The 20,842-nt window shown below is 40.7% G+C and overlaps 1 protein-coding gene across 3 annotated transcripts; it reads left to right on the top strand.

Moving 5' to 3' along the window:
• Window positions 1-149: 149 nt before the first annotated feature.
• SLC18B1 (solute carrier family 18 member B1) lies at window positions 150-19,435 on the top strand. 3 transcript variants are annotated; one of them, XM_072331932.1, is made up of 15 exons: window positions 150-248; window positions 2,785-2,888; window positions 6,031-6,170; window positions 7,573-7,668; window positions 9,291-9,364; window positions 10,237-10,384; window positions 10,946-11,102; window positions 12,236-12,372; window positions 13,975-14,076; window positions 15,120-15,211; window positions 15,926-16,021; window positions 16,783-16,857; window positions 18,143-18,236; window positions 18,334-18,380; window positions 18,870-19,435. In XM_072331932.1, the coding sequence occupies exons 3-15, from the start codon at window positions 6,096-6,098 to the stop codon at window positions 18,940-18,942; spliced, it is 1,266 nt and encodes a 421-aa protein (XP_072188033.1). In that variant the 5' UTR covers window positions 150-248; window positions 2,785-2,888; window positions 6,031-6,095; the 3' UTR covers window positions 18,943-19,435. The 3 variants fall into 3 exon arrangements, with proteins under 3 accessions (XP_072188033.1, XP_072188034.1, XP_072188031.1); XM_072331933.1 differs by lacking the exons at window positions 150-248; window positions 2,785-2,888 and adding an exon at window positions 5,481-5,634; XM_072331930.1 differs by lacking the exons at window positions 150-248; window positions 2,785-2,888 and adding an exon at window positions 5,643-5,939.
• Window positions 19,436-20,842: the final 1,407 nt, after the last annotated feature.

The raw sequence follows: 20,842 nt of genomic DNA, 5'->3' as shown, positions 1-20,842 counted from the left end.
TTGGCGACACGGAGGGGAGGAATGGGGGAAAATAAACCCTGCAAACAAAGGAACCTTAATTCGGGCTCTGTTATCTTTAAGCGGGGGTCACCGCGCTAAGCTGACTCAGAAGCCTGAATTCCTGTCAGGCGCTCGGTGCTTGCTCTCTTGTGGTCGCTGAGGTGGGATCCTCAATCTCACTTGTGCTAGACCTGCCAAGCAGAATAAGGCAGAAAACACAGAGTAATGAAAATAGGCAACAAATACAGGTAGCCACAGTCTGTGTCTGATGTAACTGAGGACATTTGTCACCAGTGTTGTCAGGCACTTCTTGTGCAAAGCCCTTTGATCTCCTACCTTTATGCAACGTGTGGCGTGGCCCAAACGCAGGCAGCGAGGAGATGCTCAGTGCTGGGAGTGCTGGAGAGGCAAGGAGTGCTTTTAGAAGTCTGGGGTGTATAACGTAAATATCAGGAAAAACATTGTCTCCGACGGAGCGGTGATGTGGCACTGAGGGATACGGTTAGTGGGCATGGTGGGAATAGGTTGGCAACTTAGGTGATCTTAGTGGTCTTTTCCAATCGTAATCATTCTGAGATGTAGTTTGTATTGCTCAGACTCCAGAAAGCACACAGACAATAGCGCACGCCTTGTTTCTCTCTCCAGGGAGAATGCTATTTCCTATATCCATCTATTGCTTAATCGTCCTGTTCTTGAAAAGCCCCAAAGACACCAAGTCTATAGAGAAGCTTTTGCGTTGAGTGGAACAGTAAACCAGTCTCACTCTCCAGGTTATCTGAGAATAACACGAAGTCCTTAGTCAGCCATAAGGCACGTTTGTATCATTGCATAAGTGCAACATATTTTCTCTCTGGGTGGTGAAAGTATGCACATCTGAAAGACCTGTCATACCCAGTGAAATTACAGCCTAGTACTCTGAGAGCAGAATATAGAAGAATAGTTTTCCTAGAACAGTTGCAAGACAATAAACCTGTGCTAAGAGTTATCTATATGTAGCTAGGATATTTTCATCGGCACTGAACTCTGTGTTGAAATGTTGAAAGGTAGCTATTTGTATTTGTATATAATAATTAGAGTGTATAATCCATTTTGAAAGTCCAGTCCACTGCACAATGTGTGAAGGTGAACTTAGTGCTCATGGTTGCCCTTTGTGCACTGTTGGCACTGCTCCACCTGTTACACAGAATCACAGAATGACCCGGGTTGGAAGGGACCTCAAGGATCATGTAGTTCCAACCCCCCTGCCTAGCAGGGCCACCAAACATACACCTTTACTAGATCAGGTTGCCCAGAGCCCCATCCAACCTGTTCTTGAACACCTCCAAGGATGGGGCATCCACAACCTCCCTGGGCAGCCTGTTCCAGGACCTAACCACTCTCCTAGTAAAGAACTTCCCCCTAACATCCAACCTAAATCTTCCCTCTTTTAACTTAAAACCATTTCCCCTAGTCCTGCTATTATCAGCCCTTTCGAAGAGTTTGCTCCCCTCCTGGGAGTAAGTTCCCTTCAGGTATTGAAAGGCTGCAATGAGGTCACCCCGCAACCTTCTCTTCTCCAGGCTGAACAGGCACCTGTTGTACCATCCTACCCAGTTTCCTAAAAGGAGTATCGAGTTTACTAACCTCTGTATTTGCTCTTGATTTGGAATTATGATGACCATTTAATACCCTGCTGCTTAAATGCTGGCACACTACCAGGAGGAATTATATATTTGAACCATGCATTACAGTCTTGTATTCCCAGAAGAGCCTGCCTGCGTTCTAGGGGGTTGAAGTGGTGTCTGTCCCAGCAGTGGCCCAATGTGTCATTGAACGGCCAGCCCATCAGAGGAACTTGGTCCTCTTGAGATCTGCTTGTATTATAAACCCAATTACACGCTGTCTATGAACCTGCATGTGTGGAGTGAAAGAGTGTGCACAAGATGCTGTGATGGGATGTTCAAGAATTTGGGTTCTCTCCAGCTAACTGTTCTGGGCAATCCATTTGGATTCATAATCTCACTTCATATATTTAAAAATTCTACATTCTCTCCATTCAATTCCTTGACACCACCTGGCTGTTCTCCCTTATTATTGTGGGAGCTTTCCTCTTTTTACCATGTGTGATATAAACAGCAACAGAACCTGGGGGGCTTCTTCAAAAGAGTGGTACTGCAATGAGAAGATGAGAGTTTCCTATATCTCAGTCATCTTTCTTGTGCTCCTTTCTCTATTTCTCTCCTGGTCTCTGCCTGTGGTAGCCTCTACTTTCATCTTGTACTTTCCCTAGAAACCACGACCCATATTTTCTTGAGAATAACACACTCTTGTGAAAGTTTAACTTATCTGTCATGTTCTGAACTGTAGAGATTTAGGAACTGAGCAATGAGGTTCAGACAGTGCAGGACTGTAAGGCAGTCAGATAGGTGGGTGAAAGTGTCAGCTGTTACAGACTTCCAAGAAAGGTCCACAACACTGCAAAACTCTGAAGAGAACTTATTTCCCTATGAAGTCTGTTTCCAGAAATGCATAGCACAAGCAGTGCTATGATACATTTCTGATGCACTGAGACAGAATTATCTCATTTTAATTCCAAAACATCATTTATAAGTCTCATGAAACATCCGGCTGGAAGTTTTCTTGCAAATAACATCGGTGTATATTTGACTCTGCTCTTCCTAAGCAATTATTTCATTTCCTGGTCATACAGTTCAGAAAAAAAATGGTCTGCATCATTAAGATTTTTTGTAGGTTTTTTTGGTTTTTTTTTGTACTTTTACTCATTTTCTTGCCCTGTATCCACAGAAATCCTGCTCAGCAGCCCAGACAGGTGAGAGGAGTATTTCCAAGTGCCTCCAGTCAATAGTTCAGAACAGCCATCGGTGTGCCACTACTCAGGAGGACAAAAGGTATCTGCACCAAGTTTCAAGCACCTGTAGAAAATATGGTGTGATCATTCTAGGGTTTCTCAAAGAGGGAAGCTATGGCATTTCAATACCAATGGAAGAAAAATCTTTGATGTCATGAATATTTAAAAACAAAACAAAACATTAAAAGAACAAAGAAAGAAACAAAGCAATCTGTGCAAGACTCTCAAAGGATGTGGTTATCATCTGATTACATTACAGATGTGGTTATCATCTGATTACATTACAGCAATAGTGAACTTTCTGACTACCTGTGTGCACCATTATAAATTCTAGGGGGAAAAAAGACTCATATGATACAAATAAGCACTGGCCAAGTGATTTCTAGATTGTAAGGCAAAAGCATTTTTAAGAGTTATACAAATATACATTACACTGATATAGGAAACATCCTCACATGTGCTAATCAATTCAGAATACCCTGAATGTCTACACGGAAAGCTATTCTTAAAGCATTTTTCTTTGCATGTTTTCGTTGTTTGTTTGTTTGTTTTTTGCAGACTAAACAATGGATGTGGTTTCTTCGTGGTGTTTATGGAGGGCTCACTACTGCAAAGCTTGAATTCTACCACTGACTTGGGACCTGAAATACAGATTTGTTTATTGTTGCTGAAGACATGACATAAGCAAGAAAGGTTTGAAGTATGCTTTAAAGAAAATGAGTAGTAAGGCTTAAAAAGCTATTGTGATCAGCTGGTAACAAGTATCTGTTCAAAGGCTATTAAATATTTATAGCTGGTTTTATAGTTTCCCTTTTTAAAAGATAGAATTAACAGGAAATTAAAGGAAATCTTCCTTTAAAAGGAAGAATTAACAAACGTTCCATTGAGCAGTTCTTTCTCATGACAATGAGCACTCATAAATTGTATGCACATACAGGGAGCTTGTAGCCCCATCTCATTCCCTGAGCCATAGCTCATGCTAATCACAGTACATCACTGCTGCTTCCCATACTTCATCCTTCTATGCACATATGGACTTTGTGAAAATGTGATTCCATAGGCTTTATTGGACTACTCATTACTTGCATATAATTATTAATGAGAGGAGGATGAGGTCTTGAAAGAAGCTGGAATTTATTGGATGTGAGTCTGCACTGAAAAGTAGACTTGCAATAGAAACTATTGGAGTAGAAACTGTTTTGCTTCCTGAACACAGCTGACTGTTTATCTGTAGCCAAAAGACATGAAACCTTTCTTTTTCCCAACATTCTCTATCAGTTTATTACCTCTATTTGTGCCTAATGCTTTGTGTATACCAACGGTTTCTTGTTATCCTTTTGTTGAACTCCAGATCATTTATAAGCACTCTTCCCTTCTGAGGGAGAACAAGGCTGTTCGGTGGGCAGCATCTGTGAGAAAGATTTCTGTTTATGGCCTCATCAAGGTTGTTCTTAGGGGATTTTTTAAGTTCATAACCATAAACATATGCCACACAAAATACATTGTCAAAATACGCTTCAACAAAAGAACCATTCTTCTTTGGGACTGCTAAATAATTTTAAGGCTTCCCAGTCTTGTGACAGGCAAGAATTGTGTTTTTTCTTGTCATTGTTGCTGGGACGCTGAACTTACATAAATGGGAACGCTTGCTCTGAAACATCCCCATTATGCATCTTGGTATTATAACTGGTGACTAGATGGAGTGCTGATGGCACAGCTTTTAGTTAGTAGTTGCTGATTTGTCTCCATAGCAATAGGTGTTCTGCCTTTCACCGGGATTTGAAGAGGTCCCCAGCTCACTCTTCATCTCCTTCCTCATTTTCCTCCCCTCGCAGTAGGATCCTATTGCCTTCTTCCCAACTCCAGCCTGGATTTCCTCCTGGCCACTTTACAGCCATTCATTCTCAAACAACTTTGCCATTCAGCCCTCTTGTTACTGTGTTCTTTTCTGCTCCTCGATGAAGGTTGTGTGGATGATAGTGACCTTACCTGTTTCAGCACTCCCAAGCAGCAATGCTGAATCACCCTTTCTAAAAGAAGACAGAGGGCTTGCAGCTCTATTTAAACCAGATTAGTATTCGTGCTTAGCATGCAAATCAGCATTCACACCTGAGCAGTCTGACTACAGTGGTAAAATTCCCAGGAACAGCCTCCAGGTCGGTCACACCGAGCAGAGTGAAACCTCCAGCGCCTGGTTCTCCTTCACCTCCAAACCTTTGCTCAGCTGGCCTCACTGCAGAGGAGCTCCTGGGTACTGCAGCCTCTAGCGATCACAGCAGCGTGATATTCACAGGCCGTTGCTGGGACAGGTGTGCGATGTGTACGGGGGCCGGCTGCTTGCTAGCGGATTGCACGGCGCCTGGCGTGGCACAGCACACCTCTCGCAGGGTTCAAATTGGAGGACACGAGTAACGGAGCTCACGTAAACCCCTGCGACACCGCGCTGCTCGGGATCCTTTTAGAACTTCCGACATAAATAAAGACTTACTGAAACGGTCGGAATCGAAACCGTAACATCTCAACGAGGCTGCCGACGGCCAATAGAGCTGAACTCTCCGTTCCCACCGCTTCGACCCCAGCGAACCCAACGAGCCCTCCGGTCCGCGGCACCGCCGGTCAGGACGAGCCGCATCCCGAGCATGCTCAGTGCCCGGTGCTGTCCCTGCCCCGCTGCGTTGCCAGCACGCGGCCTCTGCCAGAGGAGGCGGTGCCGGCCATTGCGGGCCCGCCGCTCTTCCCCATGGGCAGCCGCGCGGCGGACGAAGCGGGGCCCGAGGGGCCGCCAGGTGGGGGTAGGGCCGGCTCCTGGAAGGGGCTGCCCTCAGCGTGCGGGGCGGCGCTGGGAGCGGGACTGGGGGACTGCGGAGCGTGTCGGCGCCGTGCTTCGTGTAGCCTGCCTGCGGAGCGGATGCCCCGTGAGGCCGAGCTTGCGGGACGGAGGCTTGAAAGGCACCACTGCCTCCGGGCGAAGCGGCTGACACCGACGGGTGGGCGCAGGAGTACCGAAACGCGGTTGGGACTGTTTGTGTCGTGTGCCGGGCAGGTGGTGCCTCTCTGCACTCCTGTGTTACGGAGAAAATACTGCCGCGTGGTGAGGAGGACTCACGTCTCGCACAGAATTTGATTTCCAGATCTGTTTTGTAAATTTTTCTCTATCCGTTTTTCTTTCTTTTCCATTTAAGAGGATGGCACACCAGAAGCACCTGGTGAGGAATCGAGAAGGCTCACCAGGCAGCAGCTGTTTACCATGCTTGCAGCAGCTTCCATAAACTTCAGCTCAATGATATGCTATTCCATCCTGGGACCCTTTTTCCCTGCGGAGGTAAACTACCTGTCTGTTCTTTTGTTTGTGTTTTTCACCTTGAAGCTTTTAAAACGATCTTGAGCACCACAGGACCTTTGTAGCTGTGGGTGAGTTGTGGTTTGCTCTTTGATCATGGGAATTGGTAACGACTGCCTGGTGCTGGCTAAAATAGCTCAGAGTGTAAGTAACAGTGACCTGGTTCCTGCCCACGGACTTATTTCATTGTTCCCGTGGCTGCACAGGAGGCAGCAAGCAAATGGCAGAACAGCATTTGCTTGCTTGGTTTCACGTGTGGTAGCTTTGCTCTAAGGCTCCACAGCCATTTCCTGCTGGAGCTTCCCTGCTCTCTTCCTAAGAAACAGGTATCCCAGCTGGCACCCAGCTCTTAGCGTGGGAGGTGACAGATTATATAGTGAGTTATAGGGACGAGATAGATTAGAAATAGAAATGAAGTAGTTTTTTTGCATAGTGTTGTATAACAGTTTGGTGATAGAGCTGAGATTAAAACTCAAGCCGTGTCCTGACTTGCATTTCAGTACCTTAGCCTCTCAATTACTATTTATTTATTTTTTTCCTCTGTATTAACTTATGCTTGATTGTCATTCACCATGTTAAACTTGCTGAACTAGCAACTGCAGGAAAAAATATGCTCTCTGCTTATGCTGGGTAACTGCAGTGCTTAAGTGTGGGATGAAAGACACTGCTATAATGCCTTTGCAGCAGAAATCCACTTCTCTCATGACCAGGTTGTTCCCAATTACTAAAAGGAAATGTTGAAATTTTTGCCCTTAATATGCCAGTGTAAGTGTGCTGCACCAGCTGGATAAGTACAAAAATTTGCTTGGCACTTGTTATCATAGAATATTGTGAGTTGGAAGGGATCCACAAGGATCACAGAGTCCAACTCTTCTGGCTTCTCAGGTCTGGGCTGAGCAAAACAAGAAACCTCAGCTGCTCTTTGTGCACCTTGCCTCCAGACCCTTCACCACCTTTGTATCCCTCCTTGTGTGCAAAGGTGGGCTACAAAGATGATGAATGGGAGACGTGACACAGTGAAGTTAATAGACTGCCCTGCTTGCTGCCTTCTCGCTGTGAGTGAGATTAAATCTCTTAAAGTACAGTGTACCAGCTGGAGCAGTGGGGGTATAAAGTCTGTTCACCTGATCAGTAGCATAGCATGCAGCACAGCGTTTCTGTTCTTTGAGGAATTAATGTTGCGGAATTGATTACATGTAGCTTAAGTAGAAGAGGAAGATGACTTTGAATTGTTGTAAAGTTACCTCACGAGCACCTGCTGCCTTTGAGAAAAGAAACTGTTTTGTAACTGCACAGACAGAATTAAAGAGAATTTACAAAGCATGAATGTTACTCACCTGAAGAGTTTGCCTCCATCTTTACTTAGTTGTGATCTTTTTTGCAGGCGATAAAAAAAGGTGCCAATAACACAGTTGTTGGCCTGATTTTTGGATGTTTCGCTTTGGTCAATTTCTTGTCGTCTTTAATCTTGGGAAATTATGTAAGTATCATTGTAGCTGTGATTTACTTGTCTGATGACACAGATTGCTCCACAAGGATAATTCTGTAAGGGTGAGAAAAGAGATGTTTCTTCAGGAGTGCTCTTGAAAGCTTGTCTGCGGTAACTGGAGCCTGGCCAGTCAGTCTGAATCTGGTTTAGGTCTTGTCAGCACAGTTTGAAAATTACTCTTCTATAGTTCCTGAAAGCAGCATAGGGTTTCTGAACTGCAACTGTTTGTTTTATGGTTTGCTTTTTTTGTTTGTTTCCCTCTCTGGTTAACTTCTGTTTGCTTCAGAACAATCTGTCCATCAATCCTCCTTTATTTTATGTCTTCCACTAGCCTATATTTTGTTTATTTCACTTGTGTACGTATTCAGTTTTATTTGTCTGTGTTAGTAAGGTGGGGCTTTTTGTTTTTTCCCTTTAGTCTGCTTCACCCTTTTTTCTCTGATATGTTGCCTTCTTCTTAGCCTGTCCTTCCATCATGACGCTGTTGTTCAATTCAGTTTCCCTTTCCACTTCAACTGCAATATGAGGTCAATGTTTTTTTACAGCTTCAGTTTTCTTGCAGAATCATTCTTTTTTTCTCTGGTTGGATCAGTTTCAAATAAGTTATATCATAATTTGTTTGTGTGCTGGAGCACTGCTTTTTATTAATCCTTGGCCAGAACTTATTAGCATCATTCCCTGCCTAAAGTTGGGGCTGCTGCAGGTTCACTTTCTTCTCTTTCTTTGGCTGGGCAGTCTCTCTTTTAGCTCATGGTGATGTTTTGTTCCTGGTCACACTAGTGCCTTTGGTAAGTCTGCTCTTGGTGCTTGTGGTGGCATTCAGCTATGGCACAACCTCATCAAGTACTTCACAGCAGAGAGAGCCACCCTCGCTTAAGGACAGGCGGAGTGTGTCTTTGCCAATTGAGGTGGGCAGTCCAGCAGTCAAAAATCTTGAGGATTTCAATGAATCTTGGCATAATAGAGGTTTCGGTGTTATTGGCTGAAACAGGAGGATGCTGTCCAGGCCTGAGCAAGTCTGAAATACCTGCTGTCCTTAGGGGATGTTACAGTGTAACAGCTTGGAATTAGAAGCTCCAATGTACTTTGTTACTGGATTAAGTTTTTTGTCATGGCCTGTTCTCAACCTTCACGTTAGTGAAAAAGTCTGGAAACCAAGTGATTTATCTGGTAATAAACAGAAGACCTGAAGTTACCTTCTATTCCAAAACTTTCTATTATTAAGGGTCCTTAAAATCAGCTTCTGCTGACTCTCCCAAACCATGTGTGAAACAGGTATTGCTGACTTGGCACTACTTTACTGGAGGGGGAAGGTATTAATTTTATTTGGTAATGAAGAGTCCTACAGCAATCTGCTGCCCTACAGAAGCTGCAACATGCAGCTGTGAAATAGTTAACTGCACCATTGAGTTACCAAGCTGAAAACTGGGTTAAGTCACTTAACCATTTAGAATATTTTTAGGTTCAGTGTGAAGACACACAGGCAGGAGAAGCATCTCCAGATCTTTTGGTTGTATAGGGTGTAAAATACTAATAATGCTTTGATTTCTTAACAGTAACTTTGAAAAAATTCTGATTGAAAGAATAACTTGGGGATTATATTTAATTTACAGCTTACAACAATTGGAGCAAAATTCATGTTTGTGGCAGGGATGTTTGTTTCAGGATGTGTAACAATTCTATTTGGGTGAGTAATTTTTGTTTGCTTGCTTTCTTGCATTTGTTTTCCAGTTGTTTGCATCCAACTGAAAAAAGAATTCACAAAACAGCTGGAAACTCTTGGACATCTTTTAGGTGTTGCTTAGGTCATTTTATTTAATTAATTTGCATCTTTGCTTTTATTTGTCACTTGGAAAACCCAATAACTCTTCTCCTTTTCAAGGTTTCAAGACTTGTGTAGTTCTTGGAAAGCTAAGGAGAAAGTTTCTATAAATAAAAAAGCTTCCAGAGTCAATGAACTGCAAGCAATCCGCCAAGGTGCAACACTAAGGGAACTACTCACGCATAATGTTTTAATTGTTGCTTTCTTAAAAAAAAAAAAAAATACACAAATAAAAAACCCAAACCAAAACAATAACAACAACAACAACAACAAACCAATCCTGAGTGTAAATAAGATTATTTGCTTGGCAACCAGTGAGGCTAAGCCACTTGTTATAGGAAAAAAAAAGTATTATTAAAAATAAAGTAAGTTCTTATTACATAATTCACCACATCAGACTCCTTGAACCATTGCTTGGAAAAGCTATGAAATACAACAGAGGATGGCATTGTGTGGTTTTGTTTTATTTTTCTTTTACAGGAGTTAGGAAGGTGTGACTCTCTTTTTCTTCCCTTTTGCAGCATCACTGAAAGGGGGAAAAGGATAAAGATGTTGGAAGAGATTTGGTAGAGTTTGAATGACTATGCTGATGTGATTCAAAAAGATGCAGCGATACAAAGTATTGTGTGTCTTACAGTTGTGTTCTTTAACTAGTAACAGTGACAATCCTGAGCCATTTTTGATGTCTTATTGCATCCAGTAAGGTCTGTATTTACTTTATATTTTTTTTTCCCCAGGATGTTGGACAAGGTGCCAAGTGGACCAATGTTCATTGGTTTGTGCTTCCTAGTAAGAGCAATGGATGCAATAGGTTTTGCAGCAGCAATGACAGCATCATTTTCAATCCTTGCAAAGGCATTTCCCAGTAATATAGCTACTGTCATGGTAAGTACAAAAAATGGTGTTACAATTGAGTACTCACAATGCAATTAATTAGCTGTAGGCAGTTCTAAAACCAGGAGGATAAAATCTATTGTCTCACATGCAAATGTATTGAAAGTTATCACATAGTCTCTATATAAGATGCCAGATTGGCTGTAATTTAATAATCTGAGTTTTTCCCACTACAGTTTCAGTGTTTCCTGCCTCTAGTGAGTGAATCTAGTTGGCCAGTTGGGGGAAAAAAAGCTTTAACTAGATATGCTCACCTCCATCCTGGAGTGCACATTTCTGCTCCTCCATAGAGGCCATAGTGCAACTCTGCATGTGGGAGAGGTGATCACTTCAGCCTGGGTTGGCCTACAGGTGCTTTCCATTGGTAAAGCATTTGTCCTGCCTCAGAACCTGGACATGTGGGTGATAGCTGAGTGGAATTGGGTTTGGGTACAGGTGGTTTGAATAACATTCCTTTTACTATCCCATTTTATAAAGGTCACTGTAACATTAGAATTTCTCAATATACTGACTTCTTTTTTTTTTTTATCTGCTTTCTTTTCCACCGTTTAGGGCAGTCTTGAAATTTTTACAGGGCTTGGACTGGTGTTGGGCCCACCTTTAGGTGGCTTTTTGTATCAATCCTTTGGTTATGAGATCCCTTTTGTTACGCTGGGATGTTTGGTATTGATCCTAGTGCCTGTGAATATGTGCTTATTACCAAAATATGGTAAGCACCTTTCTTCCTAGCTCCTTTGTTTACCTTAACTTTTTGTCTTTATAACTGGCCTTTAGAAAATTGTCGGCTTCTGGAATCTGATTCAACCCAGAGGGCTGAATTAACTTGCAATCTTCATCAGGCCCATATTTTAATAACTAATACATGCAGATGGCCTGGAATTAATTCAGTATGTCATGTCTATCTCTACTGATGTTTAGGACTCTGGAAGTAAGCTGAGATATATTTTTGTGTGTCTCCTTAGCTTCAGAGCCTGTAAAGGGTCAGTGGTAACTGCTTAATATCAGTTTGTCATAGCCAGCTGAAGAAAGGCAGGAGATAGGCTTTGCCTAGGACAAGAGAGCTTGGTGTGTTTGAGGATTTGGTAGTGGGGGAAGAATTATGGTGAGAACAAGAAGGGGGATTATTTGCACTGATTGATACCTGATCTGATTATTATGAAAGAACATTAATAAATGCAGAGGTTAACAGAAGTGCTGGAGATCATACACTTTTGGTTACATTTTAGATGATCCTGTTTGGGCAGAAAGATAGCTTAAAGATGAGTCTTCCCACAGGATGGCAATTGAAAGGTTCTGATTTTTCTTAGGTTTTAATTCTGAAAGAAACAGAGTAACTGTAAAATAGTTTGTTGGGTTTTTTTGTTTTTTTCCCTCCCATCATTTTTCTTCTTAAGTTCAAAAGCCTTGAAGATTAACTTCACTTATACTGGCTTTTAGAAGAAACCTGCTGTGGTTAACCACATGCATGCTTGAAACTACACTAATAAATGTAGCTCTGAGTTGGTGGATGCAGATGAATGAACTTTAGTATTACATATGCTCTGAGATGGCATTCAGCAATTAAGGCACAAACAGCATCAAGAAGGGAGCTCGAATTAGAAATGACATCCAACAGAGGTACCTTAAAAGAAGCTTCTTCTGGAATATGAATGGAACATGTAGGAGACCTGAATTAGTGTTAGTGTACAGATGAAGTACTAGGAGACTTCATTTTCCCTCCTTCTTTGCTTGTTTTAAACTGAAATGTATTCATGAGATTTTCATTGTATATGGACTAGTGGAGAAGTAATGGCATTTTCACGGTATTTTTTAATTCTTTTCCTTTCTTTTCTCTTAAATCAGATTCGATCCCTAGCAAGGAATCATTTTGGAAGCTCTTTCTTCTGCCAAAAGTCTTATTTCTCTGTTTTACTATATTTTCTCTAAGTGCATGCTTGGGCTTTTTGGATCCCACAATGTCTCTGTTTATCCTAAAGAAGGTAAGTCCTTTTAATGTGCAGGAAAGTCCTAACATGCAGTGAACATCTGGTAAAAACTGTACTTTAAATTATCCAAAACAATATTGTGCCATATTCATTTCATTTGGTTTAATTAACTTGATTTCCAAATAATTTATACCATTGAATGATGCAGGGTCTCAGGACCTTTGAGAATGAGGAAGTTCAGGGCTTTGAAAACATTTGCTTTTTCCACTTAATTGGCTTTCAGCTGCAGGAGCCATCCTCTCAACAGGCAGGTTTTATAAACCCTCCTTGCTGAAAGCAAATTCTGTGTTGCAATGGTCATTTTCAGCATCATGTCTCTTGATGGGGACATGGTGTCAGAGCCCTGCTTTCACTTACGACAGTGCCAGAGAGAAATTGGTTGCAACTAGGTAGTTGGCTAGCTGGGTTCTTCAGCACTTGTCAAGAGGCAAATATTTTCCTTGCTTTGGATTTATTTTAATATTTCTATCTAATTTTGTTTATTTGTTTTTCCAATAGTGTTTAAAGTAATTAATTTAGAGGGAACAGTTCCTGCGTGGAATTAAGCAGTGCTTTTTGAGTTGCTTATTTATTTGTTTTCTAGGGCATAGCATTTTGTAAGACATAATACCACTGCTGCTTTTTCCCTGTCTAGTTCAGCATTAAGTGCACTTATCCAGGATGGAGAAGGTTTAGTGCTAACCTCTTACATCTTCAGAAATGTGAACATGTCTTCTACCATCCAGACAGGACCCAGTAATTATCCCACTGTCGAGTAGTGTGCAGTGGTGTGACTGCTGCTTTTCCCCTGCTCTGTGCTAGCAGGTACTTGCTGTGAAAGGACTGCAGCCTTCTTGGCAAGTGTCCTAACCACAAAATTAGAGTTATTATCATGTTCTTGCATATGAAGAGGAAATACTGAATGTTTACGTAGTTCATGCCACATGAAACACCCCGAAATACCTTCTAGCTGTTATAGCATTCATTTGAGAGGCTTGTATGCATTTGATTCATTATGAATTTTGCTTCAGTATACAGATTTTGCTGCATTATGAAACTGTACACCTTGGGGTGTTTGAAAGAAATCTCTTACTCATTCAGTTAAAAATCTTTCTTTGGTTCAAAAGCCATTGTTGTGTTTTACAGTACTACTTTCTGTTAAGATGTCCCAGTTAGCAGTGGATTCCTATGGTTTTTATGTTTTTCTAAATGAAACTAGTGCTGGAGGTTGGAGAGGTAATGATTAAATCTGCTTTTATTTCAGTATATGAAATGCCTGTTTCAAACATGCCAGATATCAGTGTTAGGATCCCGTGTGCTGGTGTAGAGATCTAGGATAATGTTTGTGCCTTTTTTTTTTTCCCTTTAGTGAAGTCTTATCTGAGTACAGTCATGTCAGGCTTTGTTATTGTGTGCCTAGAAATGGATTGGGAAGGAAACTAGCTTTACTGATGACTTGAAATACTTAACAAACATTTGTATGAGATCAATAAAATATGTAAAACTGTGCATAGATTTCATTTATTTGACCTAAAATACAATTCTTGGATTGTCCTTCAATTAATGTAACTTGTATGGTTTGTGTTGTTGTGTTGTGTTTTTTTTTCCTTCTCATAGTTCAAACTCCCAGCTGGATATGTGGGCTTAGTGTTCCTGGGTTTGGCACTCTCATACTCCCTGTCTTCTCCCCTCCTTGGACTCCTAAGTGACAAAATACCAGTGAGTACTGTCCTGGTTGCTTGTATGGTGGTAGCGTTGTGCTATGTATGTCTAGTGAAAAGTGGAGGACTTGAAGTAATGGACATTGACCTGCTGTTGTGGAGAGATCTGTGTTTCAGGACTTTGCACGTGCACTGAATAATGCCAACTTAAGGTCTCTTTTGCAAGGTCTGGATTGTACAAGAACATACAAAACTGACACTGGTTAAGTATCTTACAGTTGAAATGTACTGAACTTCCTTGTGGTGAACTAAGCACAGTGTTTCCAGCCAATACAGAACGGACTGATTCTTATCTGATTTTTATCTACTTTTGAGAGGAATAAGATGTATGTAAAACTGTGTTGTTGACAGCCATACTAATTGATCAAGGACAGTTCTGTCCTATTATTTTTTTTTCCCCCTGGCTGAAACTAATAATGACCTTTATGAAACTAATAGGGACCTAAATGACCTTTATGAAACTGAATCTAATAATGACCTAATATGAGAATTGCTTGCAGTGCTGTTCTATATTTTTTATGCTAAGGAAGAATGAGACCTAAAATATTTTCTAACGGAGCAGCACCCTTATTTGATATTCTATATTATTAATATTATATTGATATCTCTGTACTAAGTACTTCTGGCAGTGAGTGCGCTGGTGACAAGAAAAAATGAGTTCAGTTTTTCTTAATGTTTAGAAATTGTGAATTGCTAGTTTATGTGCAATATGGTAGTTAAGTACTGGAATAGGCTCCCCAGGGAAGTGGTTGAATCGCCATCCCTGGATGTGTTTAAGAGCCATTTGGATGTGGTACTCCGGGATATAATTTAGTGGAGGGTTTTTAGAGTTAGGGTACTGGTTAGGCTGCGGTTGGACTTGATGATCTTCAAGGTCTTTTCCAACCTGGGTAATTCTATGATTCTATGTGTAATGATGGTCTGTAGAGCAGCAGTACTTTTCAAAAGATGAAGATTTAGAAGAGGAGTATTAGAAAAGACAAAATAGCTGCATTACGTGTTCGCATTTTTAAATTGCTTGCTTCTTCCTTTCTTTCACAGCGCCTCAGGAAATGGCTGCTGGTATCAGGAGGCCTAATAACAGCCCTGTGCTTTTTCTTGTTGGGACCTGCTCCTGTACTGCACATTGAAAGGTTGTGAACTGCCTCTTCTTGAACCTGCCTCCTGAAGTGGTGTTATAGTTTTTGCTAGCATGGCCATTATGGTGTTTGTCCACAAGTCTATGTTTAGCACCTCTGACCTTGAAACAAAGTGTTTTTCGCTTCTGACCAAGACTATTAATGCAAATCAGTGAAAATACCTGAAAATTGAGGTGTAGCTAAGGTAGAAATGATAGCATTTTTAAATAGATCCTTTTTCTATGTATTTTCTTACAATGTTTGCTCATGTTAATGTTTGCGTTGAGAAGAGTGCTACTTTTTTATTTTCCTTGCCTCCCAGTTCTGTGGCGCTTCTGCTTCAGCAAAACAAAATCCCTATTCTGTCTTATTCTTCAATCTTCTCAATTTCATCAGTGTTTGTTAACTGTGGGCTTTACACATGTGGCTGTATTACTAAATTAAGTTTGTCTGTCCACTGCTTCTCTGGTGTGTTCCTCTTAAGATTAGCTGCCTTTGATAGAGAAATATTTAAACTGAGCATGCAACACTGAAATGCTTTGCTGAAGTTCTTTTTTTCTTTAAAGCACAGAGATTTATTTTCATTTCTGAGTGTTAGTACAGTTCTTTTTGACTTCAGGAAACTTAGTTTTGTGTTCAGTCAGCTTGATTTGACGTAACAGCCTTCAGTCAAATAATGTCTTGATCCAAAAAGAATCTTCATCTGTTTTTTAAATGCCTCTTTTGCAGTCAGTTGTGGATGTTTGTCCTAGTGCTGGTTTTGCTTGGCTTTTCCCTTGGAATGAGTGCCATCCCTGTGTTTCCAGAGATACTGCAGTGTGCATAGTAAGTAATTGTCCAGTGTATTTTCCATGTTACTAATTGTAGGAAGCTCCAGATGTAACTTATTTTCAGAGGTGAATGCAAAACGAGTTTTTTGTGTGGCTATTTCCTGGTGTTGAGACCAAAGCAGTGAGCGACAATTACATGTTTCTTCCACTACTTTCTTTTGTCCTAGATTTTTCTGACTGAGTAACCCATTAATACACAGTCGTATTATAAGTAAATTTTTATAGATGTGTGCTTCTGTGCTACAGGCACAATTAATAGACTTATAGTCTCATAGTATAGGGTGACTTGTGTGTGGTTTCATACACACAGGACTTATTTCACCTTCTTAGGAAGATTAGCCTGTAATTTATACTGGATTTTCAGTCTGTGCTGGCATTATGCCAACAACTGGCAAGTTGCACTTGCTTAAAGTAGAAAGTCTGTGATGTGGCTTGACAGCAACGTCCTAAAAGAGTTTTGATTGACTTTTCCAAGTATGTTCCCCTTGAAGCAAGGTCTTTCCTTCTTAAAAGCCACCTGTCATTGTTTTACACTTGCCATGTGAAATATGAAGACTGAACAATGGTGTAATGTTTAGAAGTCTCCCCGAGAAGACATGAGAGGTGATAAGTAGCGTTGCACTCTTCTAGAAAAACAGCAAAAAAAAGTACTGGATAAACAAATGTGATTCCACCAAATCCATTTTAGGGGAAGGCTGTAGATTGAGACATGGTAATGTATTGCACATCTCTAATTGTGCTGTCTTCCTGCTGTAGTGAAAATGGATTTGAAGAAGGCTTGAGTTTACTGGGATTGGTGTCTGGACTTTTTAATGCCATGTGGTCCCTTGGGTAGGTATACAGTCACCTTTTTATAGGCTACAGTGTTTGGTTGTTCTTCACTATTGCTGTATGAAAACATGCTGAATTACGTTGTGTCATTGTGTTGACTTTGATTCAAGAGATTCTGGCCACGTGTGTAGTAGACATGTTGAAATTAGGCTTTTATCCTACAAAGGAATGGACTTATCTACCTTTAAAATGTATTGCCTTCATATAAAAAGGCCTACATCAATTAAATGGGTGTTAGTTTGCCCTCCTTTATGGTTATTTTTGTTACCAGCTAAACCTTTGATGTTTATTGTAGACATAAGTAGACTCTGATTTATTTTTTTTATTTTATTTTTTTTTCTACTCCTGCATTTACCTCCTTTTTTATGTTCTGGGTGGAACACCCTGTTCTCTTTCAACTACAGCCATTATTCAAGGTCTGCCTTTGCAGAACTTAGCACAGTGTTCCTGAATTTCTTACCCAGTGGTTGTCATAGAAATGAGTGAAAGATGCTGCTGACTTGAATGACTCTTCAAAGTTGTTACTCAGTGAGAAATGAGTCCCTCTATTGGCAGCCGCTTTCACAATATTCTTTCAGTCTGTGTAGTCCTCTGTGGCTACAGATGGGTTTCAATTGCACCATTTTTATAAGATGAACATGACATCTTGCACTGAAGTTATGTGATGTAGGGTTCGGTACAGATAGATGCAGTATAAAGTTAGCAAAACTCAGTTTTATGGTGCTGCTGAGCATGCTGTTATTGTGGCTGGCTTCCAGGAAATCTCTTGTACAGAGTTTCATCCCTTGCTGTAGGAAATGATAAAATCATCTAGAACTTTTGCACAACCTATCATGATGTTCTTAGACTGACACAGAGGTGCTAGGATGTTACATAAGCTCAGCACTGTAGTGAGCAGAGTAATGAGAACCATAACCATCATACACTGCCTTTCTGCCTGCTTATATCCATCTATTTTCAGGTTTGGATGGTTTAAATTTTCAGAAATGAGGGTTTAAGTTTCTGTTATGGTAGAAGATCTCTATGTAGTCACTGTTAGAACATTGGAGTCCCCAGGCCATCCAGGATACAGAAAAGAGTGCATTCAACACAGCTGAGGAGGCAACTAAGCAGATTTACTGGGGCCATGACAAACAAAGAGTTAATACTTGCTGCCTAAGTCAGCTTCTTTGTTGGTGAGAATCAATGGAGGAAGGTTACAAAGTGCAGTAAAACCTGTGCAGATAATATAATCTGTACCTTCTATTTATTTAGTATATCTGCACCTCTTTTTGATTTGTTACAGGGCATTTATAGGTCCCACTTTAGGAGGATTTCTAAATGAAAAGCTGGGTTTTGAATGGGCATCAGCCATCCAAGGAGGATGGGCAGTGTTAAGTGTAAGTGATAAATGTATTGCTTTTTATATCTGTTGTGCTTAAGAGCTGTTGTGTAAGGTTGTTATTATCATGATTGTAAATGACTGTTTTCTCAAAGGGACTTGCAACTGGAATATTTTATATTGCTGAGGCCACAAGGAAAAGGTACGTGGAGTTATTCTTTGTTTTACTTAACGTGGTATAAAGCAGATCTCTGGGAACTATGCTTCTATTTTTTCTTCACTGCCAATCTAATATTAAATGACAGAATGAACAGTAAAAAGATTACTTACATACATCTCTATTCTTAACTAAATCCTCACTGACCTAGACAGAGACCTGAACTAGGTCTTGCCTTTTCTCCATATACAATTGGACTTTATTATGACATTATTGTAACTTTACTGTTATATTAAGGAGTAAATAGTTCTGGCGGCTCCTCCAGAAGGATATCTGTGAACTGTGTCAGTAGAAACGAGATGTGTGAAAGCAATAATACTTAGTTCTGTGCAACACTAAGGAAACAAATTCCATGATCCACTTAGCTCTTTCCATATTTTGTGAGTTTTATGTTATAATATTGGTATTACATAGAAATGTCTACAGAATGTTAAACCTGTTTCACCCCCCTCATTCCCTTCCTTCCACAAACAGCTCCAGTTCCAGCCTGCAAAACTCTCCAAGTGATAATGAAGAAAGAACTCATCTATTGGGCAGTGAAACATAATCAGAAATGTTTTTGATTCTCTGTTTATTACTGTGGTTTAACTTAGTGTTGAGGTGAGTGGGCTTAACAGTGTTTTGTTGTTCTGGACTTGGGATATGCGATCTTCCTAGCGAACAACCAGTTGCGGTTTAGTTGGAGCTGCATCACTGTTTTGAAACACTAAACACTGACTGCCTTTCTTTTGGAAGTCCTCACTTGGATTGGCTGTGCTGAGTGGCCCTCAAATGTCAGCCTTTTTAATTATATTCTGTATACAGTGTTCCACTGTATATAAAGAGGTGCATTTCCAAATGTCTGGCTTCTGTACTTAAGCCTGCTGTGCATTACTATTGGATAAAGCTACTATTTTGTTACTGTGATTTTTCTCTATTTTTTTAGAAGAAAGACTATCTTGTAATACCTTAACTGACACTGTAAAATTTTGAAACAGAGTTTGGAGTGGCAAAGCATTTAAGCACAATGCTGTTTTCAATAAAGCAACTTTTTTTTTCCTAAGTTGTGTGACAGAAGAAGTATTTGTGTCTACTAGCATTTATAATACATGAAAGCGCCTGAAAATGAGAAGTAAGCATCTCCATGCAGAACTGATTTCCAGTCGTAGAGGAGATGGGGTACTCCAAATATGTCTGTGTGTGTAAGTGTACATTCCTCTAACTTGTGGAAGCTTAGGTTAGTCTGTGAGATAACTGTTTTGCTAGTAAATGCCAGCTGCAATGTTTCTACTAGTGGCCTGGGCAATAAATACACCTATCAGAAGCGTGAGGTTACCATTTTCCAACAGAGAGGAAAAATCTCCATCTAGATACTAAGCACAAAAGGTGATGTGAACTGAGGTATGGATGTGCTGTGCAAACTGACACTAGATTTCTAGTCCTTGGCTATGACATGAGTCTTATTTTGTCTTTGAATCCAGAACTGGGCCCTGGAAGAGGTACTCTGTAGTATCCGTTTGTCCCATAGATAAGGAAATTATGCTAGGTTTACTCCTAGCATTTTGCAATCAACTTCTTTTGTTATGAGTAGCTAGTAGAATTTACATGAAAAACATTCTGCCAGAGCACTTTTTCAGGTACTGATGAGAAAAACTGCTGAGAGAGAGCTGAACAGGGTGCCAAAAAGCATTACCTGCAGGTAATGGCTTTCCATTTGTGTCAGATATTAGATCTTTCTGAAATCTGGAGCATACCGCTCAGCTTGTTTTAAAATGCCAGTCCTGCCCTTGCTGTTGGTGAGGAAGGTGAGAAGGAACTGAGAGAACTAGGGGTAAATGCAAAGGGTACAAGGTACAAATCCACAGAAATGAGATTTCATTCACTCTGAGGAATTACCCACTTTCCTACCTGATTTGTACTTGAAGTGGTAGGAATTACCAGAATGTAAATGTCACTGAAAATAATGAGCTGTCTTGCAGCCAGTTTCAGCTTTTCCACTTGTCCAGTAAAAATGGTAGAAAATTAACAGCTCTGGCACTGCATCTTCTCCCCTTTTCCCTCTTTTGTGTTTGCAGTAGAGGTAAAAAAACAAACAAAAAAAAACTAAATTGAGGTCCTGTCACAAGCATCTTCTGCTGTGACTATCTAGGAGTCCAGGAACTATGGCTGAAGAGCAGTGGAGTCTCCTATGGGAAACCGAGTGCTACCATGTCAGATGCTGTTCTTCTCTCATCCAATGGCAGGTCTAAATACCCAGTTTTCTTTATTGGCATCATTGTACAGTCTGTGAAGCTGTGAATAAATACTAGGCATAAGTAAACTCCTCATTTGGAGCACTGCTGAGCTGCTGATGGCACCATCAGCATCCAAACAGCAGTGCTGACCTCAGAGCCAGCACCTTGCCCATACCCTACTAGGTGTGCTTGTGCTGGTTTTTGTTCAAGTTTCCCAAACTGGCTTTCTTACTA

The sequence above is a fragment of the Excalfactoria chinensis genome, chromosome 3 (assembly GCF_039878825.1).
Source record: "Excalfactoria chinensis isolate bCotChi1 chromosome 3, bCotChi1.hap2, whole genome shotgun sequence".
In the NCBI taxonomy this organism is placed as follows: Eukaryota; Metazoa; Chordata; class Aves; order Galliformes; family Phasianidae; genus Excalfactoria; species Excalfactoria chinensis.
The sequence above is the reverse complement of the archived record's forward strand: the minus strand, read 5'-3'. Positions and strand labels throughout refer to the sequence as shown.

Bases quoted from the DNA above. Each gene is read 5' to 3' on its own strand.
- SLC18B1 (XM_072331933.1), top strand. From the start codon at position 5,589: ATGGGCAGCCGCGCGGCGGACGAAGCGGGGCCCGAGGGGCCGCCAG. The intron at 6,171-7,572 runs GTAAACTACCTG...TCTTTTTTGCAG, and splicing joins GACCCTTTTTCCCTGCGGAG to GCGATAAAAAAAGGTGCCAA. The intron at 16,022-16,782 runs GTAAGTAATTGT...TTCCTGCTGTAG, and splicing joins GAGATACTGCAGTGTGCATA to TGAAAATGGATTTGAAGAAG.